Here is a 12,221-nt window from a genome sequence, read left to right on the forward strand (position 1 = left end):
TTTTTTGAAAAGTCTCATTTTCTTCCTCTGATCTGCAGTATTAACTGTCATAAATTTATGTATCTTTTTGCTTTGTGTCTAGGTTTTCTTTTCTATTTTGTTAGAAATAGATTTGTTGGATTCCTGTGCTAAAATTACACAGTCTTATTTACTATAGATTTATAATAATTCTTGATCTAGTAAGTAAGTCCTTTCAATTTAAATTTCAGGAATTTCTTGGCTATTTATTTGTCAGAGAGAGAGAGCGAGCACAGGCAGACAGAGTGGAAGGCAGAGGCAAAGGGAGAAGCAGGCTCCCTGCGGAGCAAGGAGCCCGATGTGGGACTCGATCCCAGGACGCTGGGATCATGACCTGAGCCGAAGGCAGCTGCTTAACCAACAGAGCCACCCAGGCGTCCCTTCTTGGCTATTCTTGGACCATTTGACTTTGAAACACATTTTAGAATCAGTTTCTCAGACTTCATATACACAGTCCTCTTGGGATTTCACTTGGAATTACTGAGTTTATAGATCAACTTGTGTGAGAACATGTTTATATGATGCAGTGTCCTCCAATCCATGAATAGGGTACTTCTCTTTTTTATTTAGATCTTATTAAATGTCTTAATAAAGGTAGGCAATTTTGTTTGAAGCATCTTTTGGTTTATGTGTAGATATTTTACATTTTTTTCAATGCTGTTTTATTATTTGTTAAAATCACACTTTGCTCCATTATTGATTTTTATATATTACTTAAATCCCACTGTCTTGTGATTGCTCTAAATTTTCTACATAGACAACCAAATCATCTTTCTAAAGATGTTTTTTTTTTTTCCTTTGGGTTTGTTTGTGTTTGTTTTTGTTCATTTTGTTTTTGTTTTTGGTCAGATATGTTTTGTTGGGACCTCCAGTACGGTGTTCAGTGGAAGTGGTGAACAGGAACCTTATTTCTTGTTTTATTGCCCGGATACAATCATTTTTAATAAATGGCTTGGTGTGCTTTGAAAGAATATTCTGTTCTTCAGTATAGTATTCTGTAAATGTAATTTGAATCAAATTTTTATTGTATTTGAATCTAATACTTTTAAACATTTTTTTGTATGCTCTTGTGATTTTCAGCAAAATCTCTCACTTTGATGGGAGAGTGTCCGTTCATTGTAGTTCTTCCAGTTTTTCCTTTGTGTATTTTGATGCAGTGATGCTACACTCTAGGTTTCTTATGTCTGTCTGGTGATTTAAACCTTTAAGATTATGTAGGACACCTATTTGTATCTATCCTTTACTTCAAAATCCATTTGGTTTGATACTCCTATAGCATTGGAAGGCGGGGGGGGGGGATGCTGGTCGCCTAGTGTATCTTTTTAAATTTTTACTTTAAAAGCTAATTTGGGGATACTACATCTCCAGGGAGACTTTTTTTATTCCCTTCCTTTTCATAGCAAGTTTGAAAGAGGCAGTTTTCCTTGTGTTCTCTGGGTGGATGGGGACAAGGTAAAGTGGATTTCTAGTTCATCCTTAATGAACTTGAGGAAAATTCAGGTTTTCCAGTTAAGACCCTCCACTTAGGAAAAGGCTTTTTTTTTCTCCCTCCTGTAACCCTGATACTTGGGTATCTATCTATTTTACTTGGTTAAGCAAGTACTCTTCAAGCTGAACCAGCCTTCAGTGTTTACTTACATTGCCAGGTTCTCATTTTTTCTTCAGTTTTGGACTCTTGTGTACATGTTTAACTTAGCACCCTGATGCATTTTTTTAAATGTTTATAATACTTAACATATATAATATACTTTTCTGCAGGAAAGTTGTCCTGAGGCATTCGAGGAAAGAATCTACAGTCTGTAGTAGCTGTGTCACTCATGTGGTTCTCTGCCTTCCTTATAGTTCTTAACCTTGTATTCACAGGAGGTAATCAGTAGCAGTAGCATTTTCTCATTTATTGGAGCTTAGGTTTCTCAGTAGAGAGTGTGTTGTCTCTCCTAGAAAATACTGTATGAATACAAGCTAATACATTTTGAACTGAAAGCAATGCGCAAACTTGTGTGCCTTGTCCATCCAAGTCACAAGCATTGGCAGAAACAGTAATTGTAAGGCATGGAATTGAAAAGAAGAGATTAGCTTTTTTTTAAAGTTTATTTTGATATTTAGACAATAAAGTAAACATGAACAATTGTCAAGCATACTTGGTTTATTTTAAAATCATTCTTCATAGTATTTTTTGTTGTGATCTGTGCATTTTAATTAATAAAACCCCACATATTTAAGTTTGAACATTTTGCCAAAAGAGGGCAGTATTCACCCATTGTAGAATGTAAGAGGGCTGAAAAATTACTGGAAAGAAGGAAAATAAATTTATTTTTCCTTATAAGGTTGATAAGCTTTGACAAAACTAGATCTGTAGTCATTAGATCTGTCTCCCAATCTGGTCATCTGGGAGTTGCCTAGATTGTACCATCCCAAATTTTAATTTGTTTTTCTATCACTTTTACATTTTTTAAAGTTCTAGTTTAGGGATTTAGTCTTTAAGGATAAAACCATAAACCTTTTCTAAACACCTGCTTAGAGTAACCAAAAAACTCGTTTAAAGCATATTTATTGAAGTCTGTCTTTGCCAGTGTCCTCCGGGCCACTCAACTCAGTGACCCGTGGCTAATTAAACCTGGTAGAGAATGTGTCTTCAGCCATTGGTGCTGCCACTGAGCCCAGCGGTGGCTCGACCTTGTTCTATTTTACACATACGTTTGTCTATCAGTTTGTCTTCTCTGCATGGTGGTGTAGTAGTTCATGATGTAGACATAACAGCTTTAAATACTAAAGGAAGAAATCGAAGTAGCTTGTTTGAATCTTCGTGAGTGAAATGCTTTGGGCTTGAGGTGTAGAATATATAGGAAGAAAGGAAACCGTTTTTTGAAAGCATGCTTTGGAGCCGGGAAGGAAAATGTGAGCCCAGATCAACTAATTAGAGCTCTGCCCTTTAGGATTTGGTAATAACTGCTGCCTAAAAAGAAAAGCTGTTCTCCATCGATTCATTAAGTAACCAGCTTGCGCTTCAGAAGGACAGCCGGGGGAGAAAAAAGGACAGCTAGGGGCTAAGAGGCTAGCGCTTACATAACATGTAAAATGGAAGCAACTTTGGAAAAGTTTATATTTGCATTATGCTGCCCGAATAGAGGGCTTTGGTTTCCTGAAATGGCCTTTGCGCGGACTAGAGTCCAGCGCCCCCTGGAGGCGGCGGGTGCCCTCCGCCCCGTAATGTGATCTCCCTGCTCCTGGATTGGTCGGAGGCTGTTTCCCCCCAGGAGCGGCGCCTAGCCGGGGCTCCCAAGGCCGGCCCCGCACCGCACGGCAGGTTCCGCACCGCAGCAGCCACCGCCGCCGCTTCCGTCGCCACCACCGTGGCTGCTGCTCCTGCTTCTTGGCTTCCAGCAGCGAATGGAGCGATGGAGTCCAGACTCTCCTGCTGGACCGCTTGCTTTCTCCTGGTCGTTTGGTGCCTGCCAGTGCTGCCCTGCCCTAGCCGGTGCCTTTGCTTGAAGAGCACCGTTCGCTGTGTGCACTTGATGCTGGATCACGTTCCTCAGGTGCCGCATCAGACCACAGTTCTGTAAGTTGCCAGAGATGCCCGTTCAGCACTTTCCCATTGCCCTCTACTGAGACTGAGCACTGCTTTTCACCTAAATCCCTGCTGTGTAACTGGAAGAGGGTTTTCACGTTTCAAACGAATTAATGGTCCTGCTTTGTTAGACTAGAAAATGGGAGCGATGATGTGTTGAAATAAATGTTTGCACGAGGTGCAGTTGTATTTTCCAGCACCTTCCAGAACTTACTAAGAATTTACAACTCTATCTTAAGAGTAGTCCTGCATAGAGTGTCAGATTATTCCTTTCATCCTTTCCAAAATCCAAAATTGGGTCAGCATGTGTCTGTCCCATTTGAAAAGAACTAATTCAGCTTCGGAGTGTGCTTCCAACTGATTGTGTGCTGGCGATTTGCATTTCTTATGTTCATTATTGGGCTTTGTATTGCGTGTGCCTCTCAGGTGGGTGATCCTGTCAACCTTGCGCCCTTGAAGGACTGTTGGTTTTCCAAAGCAGACCCTGTCCAGTAGAGCACTGGGTACTTAGAAGCCTTCTGGAGCAGTGACTTAATCAGCATGTAGGAGGCATTATGGGCTGGTAGTGGGATAGTAGAATAAACCATGATACGAGTATAAGATGGGCCTTGGTTCAAATCCTTATAGTAAGGTGGGGATAATAAACCTGTATTATTGAGTTAACATTTGGATTAAATTAAATAGTGTGTGTGAAGTGTGAATTGTTTATTATCATTTTTAAGTCTTAGATCAAAACAAGGCAAAACACTGAAAGGACATACCGATTTGAAGGGTTCACCTCTCTGTGGTGAAGTTTTTGCAGATTATGTCATGTCCATGGAAGAGAACTTTCACAGTTCCAAGTCCATTCTTGAGCAGAGTGAAATAGCTTAACATTCCTGGGATTTTGAGATGTGAGATAAGAAGATCAGCACTGTTGTTCTTTTGGTCATCATCATGAAATGAGGAATTTAGCTTGGTAATGAAAAGTTGAAGTTAGTGGTTGGTACTTGTTTAGAATAAGATCGATATTTGCCATACATATTTATGGTAATTTTTATTAAGCATTTTGCTTATTTCATATGCTTGCAAATATCAAAATAAGTCTAACTCTAAAAAGGAGTAAGACAGGTTCTTGAAACTGGGACTGCTCCACAATCTGCACAGCACCAGAGAGGCCTTTGGCATTGTAGCTGTCCCTGTATCATTTTGGAGTAGCAGTTTCTGACAGAGTAACAGCCTTACAGAAGGGGCAGCTTGTCTAATCACGTGCCACAGACTTAAAATAAAAAGCTACTTAAGCTCCAATCTGGACCTAAAATTTTGATGTTTAGGTGTTTCAAAGAAGAAATTAGCACTCATTAGACACCTTTTTTGAGACATATTGGACAGAACTGAACGGACACTATTGATGTACTTGTGAAGAGCCTTCCACTACATGTGGAAATAAGTCCTAATGGTTAGGTTCTCAGGTTCCAGACTGGGCCTGCCGATACCCCTACAGATGAAATGTGTGTTGCCTGGGTGAGTTCCCAGCTTCATGATGTCTGTTTCCTTTTCCATAAAATGGAGATGCTAATAGTATTCATCATCTAGGGTTATTCTGAAGATTAAATGAGTTAATGCATGTTAAATACTTAAAATAGCATCTGTCCCTACTTAGCCGTAGAAGCATTCGCTATTATGTTTACAGTTAAGGATATAATTTGAGCTGCAAACTCAAATACCCCAGAAGTTGGCTGGTAAAGTAATGTGAAGGAAGTGGGTGGGTGAGGACAAACCACTTCATGAGTAGTGTGATGGACTGCAACCAACCTCAGCTTGGGTCTCTGGGGACTGTGAGGAGGAAGTGGTGAGCCAGCAGCAAGGGCCGGCCAGCCCCTGAGCTCATTGCTGCCCTGTGGGAATTTGGGCCTATTGTTAACGAGCTTGCTGTATTTTTCAAGAAGATATGAAAGTAAAAAATGAAATTCCCTAACTTTTCAATCTTAGAGGATCAATTTTTTTTTTTTTTTTAATGTGAAAGGCAAGAGCACACAGGCCCAGCCACACATATTTGTAGGTTACTTTTATCCCAGGACCTTCCATTTGTGATCTCTATTAGAGAAATAGTATAAAGGTCAAGAAATAGATGTAAAGCTTATAAAAGTTGGTGCAGTCTACTTCTTTTGGGCTTCAAATCTTTGACATAGGATTACTTTTTTCAAGCAAGCAATCATGAAAATACACTGCTAATTGCATTAAAATAAGAATTCTGGAAAAGAAAAAATCCAGCCTTTGGAAGCTAAGGCACATGGGGCCTGGCCCAATTTCTCCCCAACAGCAGCATCAAGAGTTTTTGTTAAACCATACTTAGATATATATGTGTTGTCATCGTAACTATGGAAACAATGTAAATAAACATAGCCAAAGTGCTTAGTAAATGTTAATTAGTAGTAGTATAGCTATCTTGAGTTGTCTTTACATGTTTTTAAAATTTTAACTTTAATACAGAAAATACTTTTCTCAACCATAGGTAAGGAAACTTCACTATACTTATGATTGATTATGGTTGGTGTTTCAAGTTTAGCAAAATGAAAAAAACTACTCCTCCCAATCTTTAATTCCATTTATAAAGATATCATTGGGTCATTTACCAAATAGGCTGCTGCCTTTTAGGAACTCCCACTCTTCATGCTCTCTGTTTTAGTAAAGCAGATCTTTCAGAATTTGGATTAGCAAACAAAAAATTTCTAGTAATGAACTTCAAGGAACCTGTCCAATAATCAGAAGCCCTGTGTAGCTTTTGTTGATTTTCCTTGAGCCCCAGGTCATTAGGTTGTATCTCCAGAATCTCAGCTGCCAGTTCAGAAATGTGATGTTCTTAGAATTCCCAGGAGTGAAAAACCGAGCCTTGGTTGAACTCAGGGACTGTGATTAAACAGGCTCTAAAAACCATCTCAGTTCCACCAGAAAAGATGTAAAAAGTGATTGAGAATTCCCCCAATTTTTAAATTTTCCCCTAAATTTAAATTTTGTACCGTTTTAAATTTACAAATAAGTAGAGAGTGAAGTTTTAACTATTTAATTAGGGTATTTCCTTTATGGACAGAGCTTACTTTGCCCTCCAAATATACCAACCTTGGGAGGAAGGCTGGGTGGCAAATGGGAAAATGACAAGTTAGTCATGAAAACATTTATCCAGCTGATAAAAATGTCATGTTGCTCAAGAAAAAATAGAATTCCTTCAGCTCTTTCCAGTTTCCAATCAAATCAGACAATTAGATTTTTTTTTCTTAAGTTTAACCCTCAGAGGTTATTTTGACCTTTGAAACAGAATTTTTCATAACTTTTTTGCAACTGACATAACTTGCTGGCTTTGAGTTATCACTTAGTCGTGAGCAGGCCCGGACTCCCTTGACACTTTCCCATTTGGCATGGTTGAAGGGAAGCGTGAGGGAACTGGCAGAACTATGTCTGAATTCAAACCTACCCCAGTTAATTGACCAGTTGGGGAGAGAAATGGAACTAAAAGTTGAAATGCATTTCCTATTTCATTGCCTAGTTAATAAGTCAGGGTACACGACTTCAGCAAATGCCCAGTCTTGGGAGCCTAACACGATGCAGCCTCACTACCCTAATGACTCAGGACAGGTTGGTCCTCAGGAGCTGGAAGAGGCTGTTCTAGAAGGTAGGATGAGTGTTCATGGAGCCCATATGAGGATCTTGGATGGAGAAACAGTGAGGAGAGAGCAGGGCCAGGGTGTGGAGGGATAAAATCTACCAGCTGTGCATTGCAGTCTGGGCTGTGACCCACCTCTGATACCTGGGAGTCAAACCAACCTACAGGAGAATTCGTTTAGGGAATAAATGAATCCTATCTGGACATACTAATTTGGGGGTCTCCCGTGGGACAAATAGTTCAAGAAACCCAGCAGGTAGTTACGGGGACCAGGAGATGTAGATCTGTGATGCTGAGCACTCCCCTTTTTAAAGCACTAAGGAGGGTTTAGGGTGGAGCCGTGGGACAGGAACACACGACCAAAGGGGAGAAAGTGAACTGGCCAACACAGGGAAAGCAGTAGGATGTTTCCCAGAGGGGTGTGACCGAGGTACGGCAGAGTGGAGCTTGGACACTGAAAGACAACCTTACAGTTGGATGGTGGAGAGGACAGTGAAAGCAGCTTTGTCTGATAGGAATAGAAGCCTAGATTGCAAGGATTAGGGTTGCTTTTCCAGATTTCAGAACTTGGCCTCCACCAGGGAAGTGTTAGCAACCCCATCTCTGCATCTCAGTATCCTCATAGGCATCTCAGTATCCCTCATAGGGATGAATAATTGTGTAGTGATGCCAGAATCCAAGCAATCTAAACTCAGGATATCCTACAGTAATAGCCTGTACTTAGATGAAATATGCTGATTTAATTAGTGGAAGAGAATGGTGTTTTCTCTACCGAACCCTGCATGTCAATCCCTATTATAGATTCTATAAGGGAGATTAAGGGAAGCATTGCACAATAACAGCTTTGGGGGGAATAGTTATAAGGCCACAAAGCTGAGGTCCTTGTTCAGTTAGAGAGCTAGTGCATATATATAAAAAAGTTAATAACAGTACAGGTCTGATGTAAGAAGGACATTTAGGGAGTAAGAAAGGATGGTGAATGTCCTGTTTTGTCAACTTGATAGGGTAATGTAGATAGTGAAAATAAGTAACAAAGAGGGAAAAAATCTGAAGGACAGAGAAAATCTGTTGAGTGTTACTTGGGCAATGGGTGGAGAGGATAGGGGTTCAGGAATATAGTAAGCTTGGGAGGAAAGGGATGCAATTTTGAAAGTCACTGGGGTAAGAGTGTGCATTAATTCAGCGGAAGGGAGGAAATGTGATTTCCAAGGAGGCCCTTGTGGACTAAGAAAAGTCTGCATAGACTAGAACTCTGGAAAGCCCAACAGTCAAGGGAACACATATGTAAGCAAGAGCCAGGACGGTCAGCTGGGTTTGTAAAGTCTGTACACTGCTCAACTCCACACTGTGCTGGGAATGGTGTCCCCCTGCAGTTGTGCTGTGTGCTGGTCCTGGGGGCAAAAGGAAGTGGAGTCAGAGAACACAACAACCAAAGTAGTAGGAGTACCAGAAATGAGTGCTCTTAGTATTTCAAGAGGGAGAGGGTAGTCAAATCTGGCAGAAAAGGTTGAGGTAGCTGAGTGCATATTTTGCCTTCGAGCTGTTGGAAGAATAAAATGTTGAAAGAATTTTGTTGTTTTTGTTCATTTTTTAGAGGATGGGGAATGTTTTGTGTGAATGGCAGACAAAGGGGACGGAAGTCACATAGGAGGAGTTAAGATATAAGAGGAGAGAGAGGGTATGTTTTTGTTGGAGCTTGCAGCTCCAAGGAGAGGTGTTTGTAACAGATGAATGTAAGCAACCAACTGAGAGCTTGATGTTTAGATAGATGAGGCAGGATGCGGACCTTATCTGAAAGGGAGAAAACACACCAGGACAGAGTCTAGAAACCTCAGAGCCAAGTCATCTGGAGGCCATCATGCTGCAGCAGATATCTTAGCCCAGGCTCAGAATGAGTCTGATGTTTCTGGCTCCAAACAGAGAAACATTATAGTAATAGTGAGAACTACAGAAATTAAGTTGAGACAGTGAATGTTGAGCAACTAGATGTCTCCATTGCTTCAGTGGCATCTTCAACAAATAATTTTTATAGTGTTCTTTTATTCAATTGACTGTTAAATTTACTTAAGGTGATTGTGTTAGTCAGCTCAGGGTGCTATAACAAAATACCATAGACTGGGTGATTTAAAAGACATTTGTTTCTCAGAGATCTGTATGCTGGGAAGTCCTAGATCCAGTGTCTGGTGAAAGCTTTTTTCCTGGTCCAGTGAGATGGCTGCCTTCTCATTGCCTCACATGGTGGAGAGAGAGACCATCTCTCTAAGGGCATTAATTCCAACATGAGGCTTCTACCCTTAAGACCTAGTTATTTCCCAAAGGTCCCACCTCCTAATACCACCACAGGAGGATTAAGTGTTCAACACGTGACTTTGGAGGAGAATCAAGCATTCAGTCCTTAGCAGTGACTCAGGTTGAAGTTATCAAAATGTTTATCCAAAGCAAATAGGATACTGATATAATTTAAACATTCTGGTATGTTCTTTATTTAATCTGTATGTTCCTTTCTGCTCTGGGATACAATAAGCTATTTCTTGAGATACATGGAGGGCATAGTATCCTTCTTGCTATTACATGAAATTGAGCATATCTGACCAAAATACAAATCATGAGACTTTTCCAAATGCAACATGAAAACATTTAAACTAAATATTCTGCCTTTCTTTCAGGCAACAGAGTAGCCACAGCAAATGACATAAACAGTTTTATTGTCTAACTCCAGACTATGCAGTGCTTGAGTTATGATTAAAAATCATCTTGTTTTATTGTTCTGTCTGATCAGTTTGGATCACTGTATCGTTCCTCTCCCAGTGATTCTTCATCCGAGTAGGAAAAAAAAAAGTTTTATGTTTGGATTTTAAAATGGAAAAAAGGAAAACATGAACATCATTTCAGCTGAAGATAGTGTGAAAAAATTCCTAAGTCTACTAACTCCCATTTATTTTAACTAAAAGGCAGAACCAGAAGGTCCTCTTTTAACCTCAGTTGTTGCAGAGTGCTATATCTATATAATATGATAGGTATCCATAATACTTTGTGTAAATGGTTTCCAAGAGAAAGGACAGATCTTCTTTTTTTAAAGCTTTTTTTTTAGTTTTTATTTAAATTTCAGCATTGTTAACATAGAGTGTAATATTAGTTTCAGGTGTACAATACAGTGATTCAACATTTGCATAATATACCAGGTGCTTATCACAAAAAAGTGAACTCCTTAATCTCTATCACCTATTTCATCCATCCTTACAGCCACCACCTCTATGGTAACCATCAGTTTATTTCTCTAGATTTAAGAGTCTGTTTCTTGCTTTGCCTTTCTCTCTTTTTCCCTTTGCTTCTTTGTTTTATTTCTTAAATTTCACATATGAGTGAAATCATATGGTGTTTGTCTTTCTCTGACTTATTTCATGTAGTACAATAATCTCTAAATCCATTTTGTTGCAAATGGCAAGATTTCATTCTTTTTTATGGCGGAATAATATTTCGTTCTTTCTGTATACCACATCTTCTTTATCCATTCCTCAGTTGATGGACACTTGGGCTGTTTCCATAATTTAGCTATTGTAGATGATGCTGCTATAAACATTGGGATGCCTGTTTCTCCTTGAGTTCGTATTTTTGTGTTCCTCGGGTTAATACCTGCTAGTATGATTGTTGGAATGTAGGGTAGTTGTATTTTTAACCATTTGAGGAAACTATGTACTGTTTTCCAGAGTGGCTGAACCAGTCTGAGAGGGTTCCCCTTTCTCAAGATCCTCACCAACATGTGTTGTTCCTTGTGTTGTTGGTTTCACCCACTCTGACAGGTATGAGGTGATATCTCATTGTAGTTTTGATTTTCATTTCCATGAAGATCAGTGATGTTGAGCATCTTTTCATTGTGTCTGTTGGCCATCTGGATTCTTCTTTGCAAAAATACATGTTCATGTCTTCTGCCCATTTTCAAATTAAATTATTCTTTTTTTGGGTGTTCAGTTTTATAAGTTCTTTATATACTTTGGCTACTAACCTTTTATTACATATGTCATTTGCAAATATCTTCTCCCATTCCATAGGTTGCCTTTCAGTTTTGTTGATTGTTTCCTTCACTGTGTGAAAGCTTTTTATTTTGGTATAGCCCTAATAGTTTATTTTTGTTTTTGTTTATCTTGGCTCAAGGGACATATCTAGAAGGAAGTTGATACAGTCAATGTCAAAGAGGTTACTGCCTGTGTTCTTCTCTAGGGTTTTGTTGGTCTTTAATCCATTTTGAATTTATTTTTGTGCTTGGTGTAAGAAAGTGGTCCATTCTTTTGCATGTTGCTGTCCAGTTTGCCCAACACCATTTTTTGAAGAGACTATCTTTTTCCTGTTGCATATTCCTTACTTCTTTGGTGAAGATTATTTGACCATACAGTTGTCAGTTCATTTCTGGGTTTTGTATTCTATTCTGTTGATCTATGTGTCTGTTTTTGTGCCAGTACCATACTGTTTTTCTCTCTGCAACTTTGTAAAATAACTTGAAGTCCAGAATTGTGGCCTTGTGGTGTAATGATCAGCACTCTAGACTCTGAAGTCCAGAATTGTAATGTCTCCAACTTTACTTTTCATTTTCAAGGTTGCTTTGGATATTTGGGGGTCTTTTTCACTCCATACAAATTTTAGGATTGTTTGTGCCAGCTCTGTGAAAAATGCTGTTGGTATTTTGATAGAGGTTGCATTAAATGTGTAGGTGGCTTTGGGTAGTATAGACATTTTACCAATATTTGTTCTTCCAGTCCATAAGCATGAAACGTTTTTCCATTCCTTCATGTCATCTTCAATTTCTTTAATCTGTGTCTTACAGTTTTCAGAGTACAGGTCTGTCACCTCTTTGGCTGATTTATTCCTAGGTGTCATTGTTTTTGAGCAATTGTAAGTGGGATTAATTCCTTAATTTCTCTTTCTGCTACTTCATTATTGGTGTATAGAAATGTAAATGATTTCTGTACATTGATTTTGTATCCTGTGAGTTTACTG

At 39.2% G+C, this 12,221-nt stretch overlaps 1 protein-coding gene across 1 annotated transcript in view; it reads left to right on the forward strand.

Annotated features, from left to right (window-relative positions):
* Positions 1-345: 345 nt before the first annotated feature.
* Positions 346-12,221, forward strand: part of PXDNL (peroxidasin like) — a 522,967-nt gene continuing 511,091 nt past the window's right edge. Inside the window, exon 1 of the mRNA XM_045075802.1 lies at positions 346-3,580. Coding sequence (XP_044931737.1) covers positions 3,417-3,580 — 164 coding nt within the window. The 5' untranslated portion in view covers positions 346-3,416. The remainder of the gene's footprint in view (positions 3,581-12,221) is intronic.

This window comes from Mustela putorius, unplaced genomic scaffold, assembly GCF_011764305.1.
Source record: "Mustela putorius furo isolate JIRA1106 unplaced genomic scaffold, ASM1176430v1.1 tig00000151_pilon_pilon_pilon, whole genome shotgun sequence".
Lineage (NCBI taxonomy): Eukaryota > Metazoa > Chordata > Mammalia > Carnivora > Mustelidae > Mustela > Mustela putorius.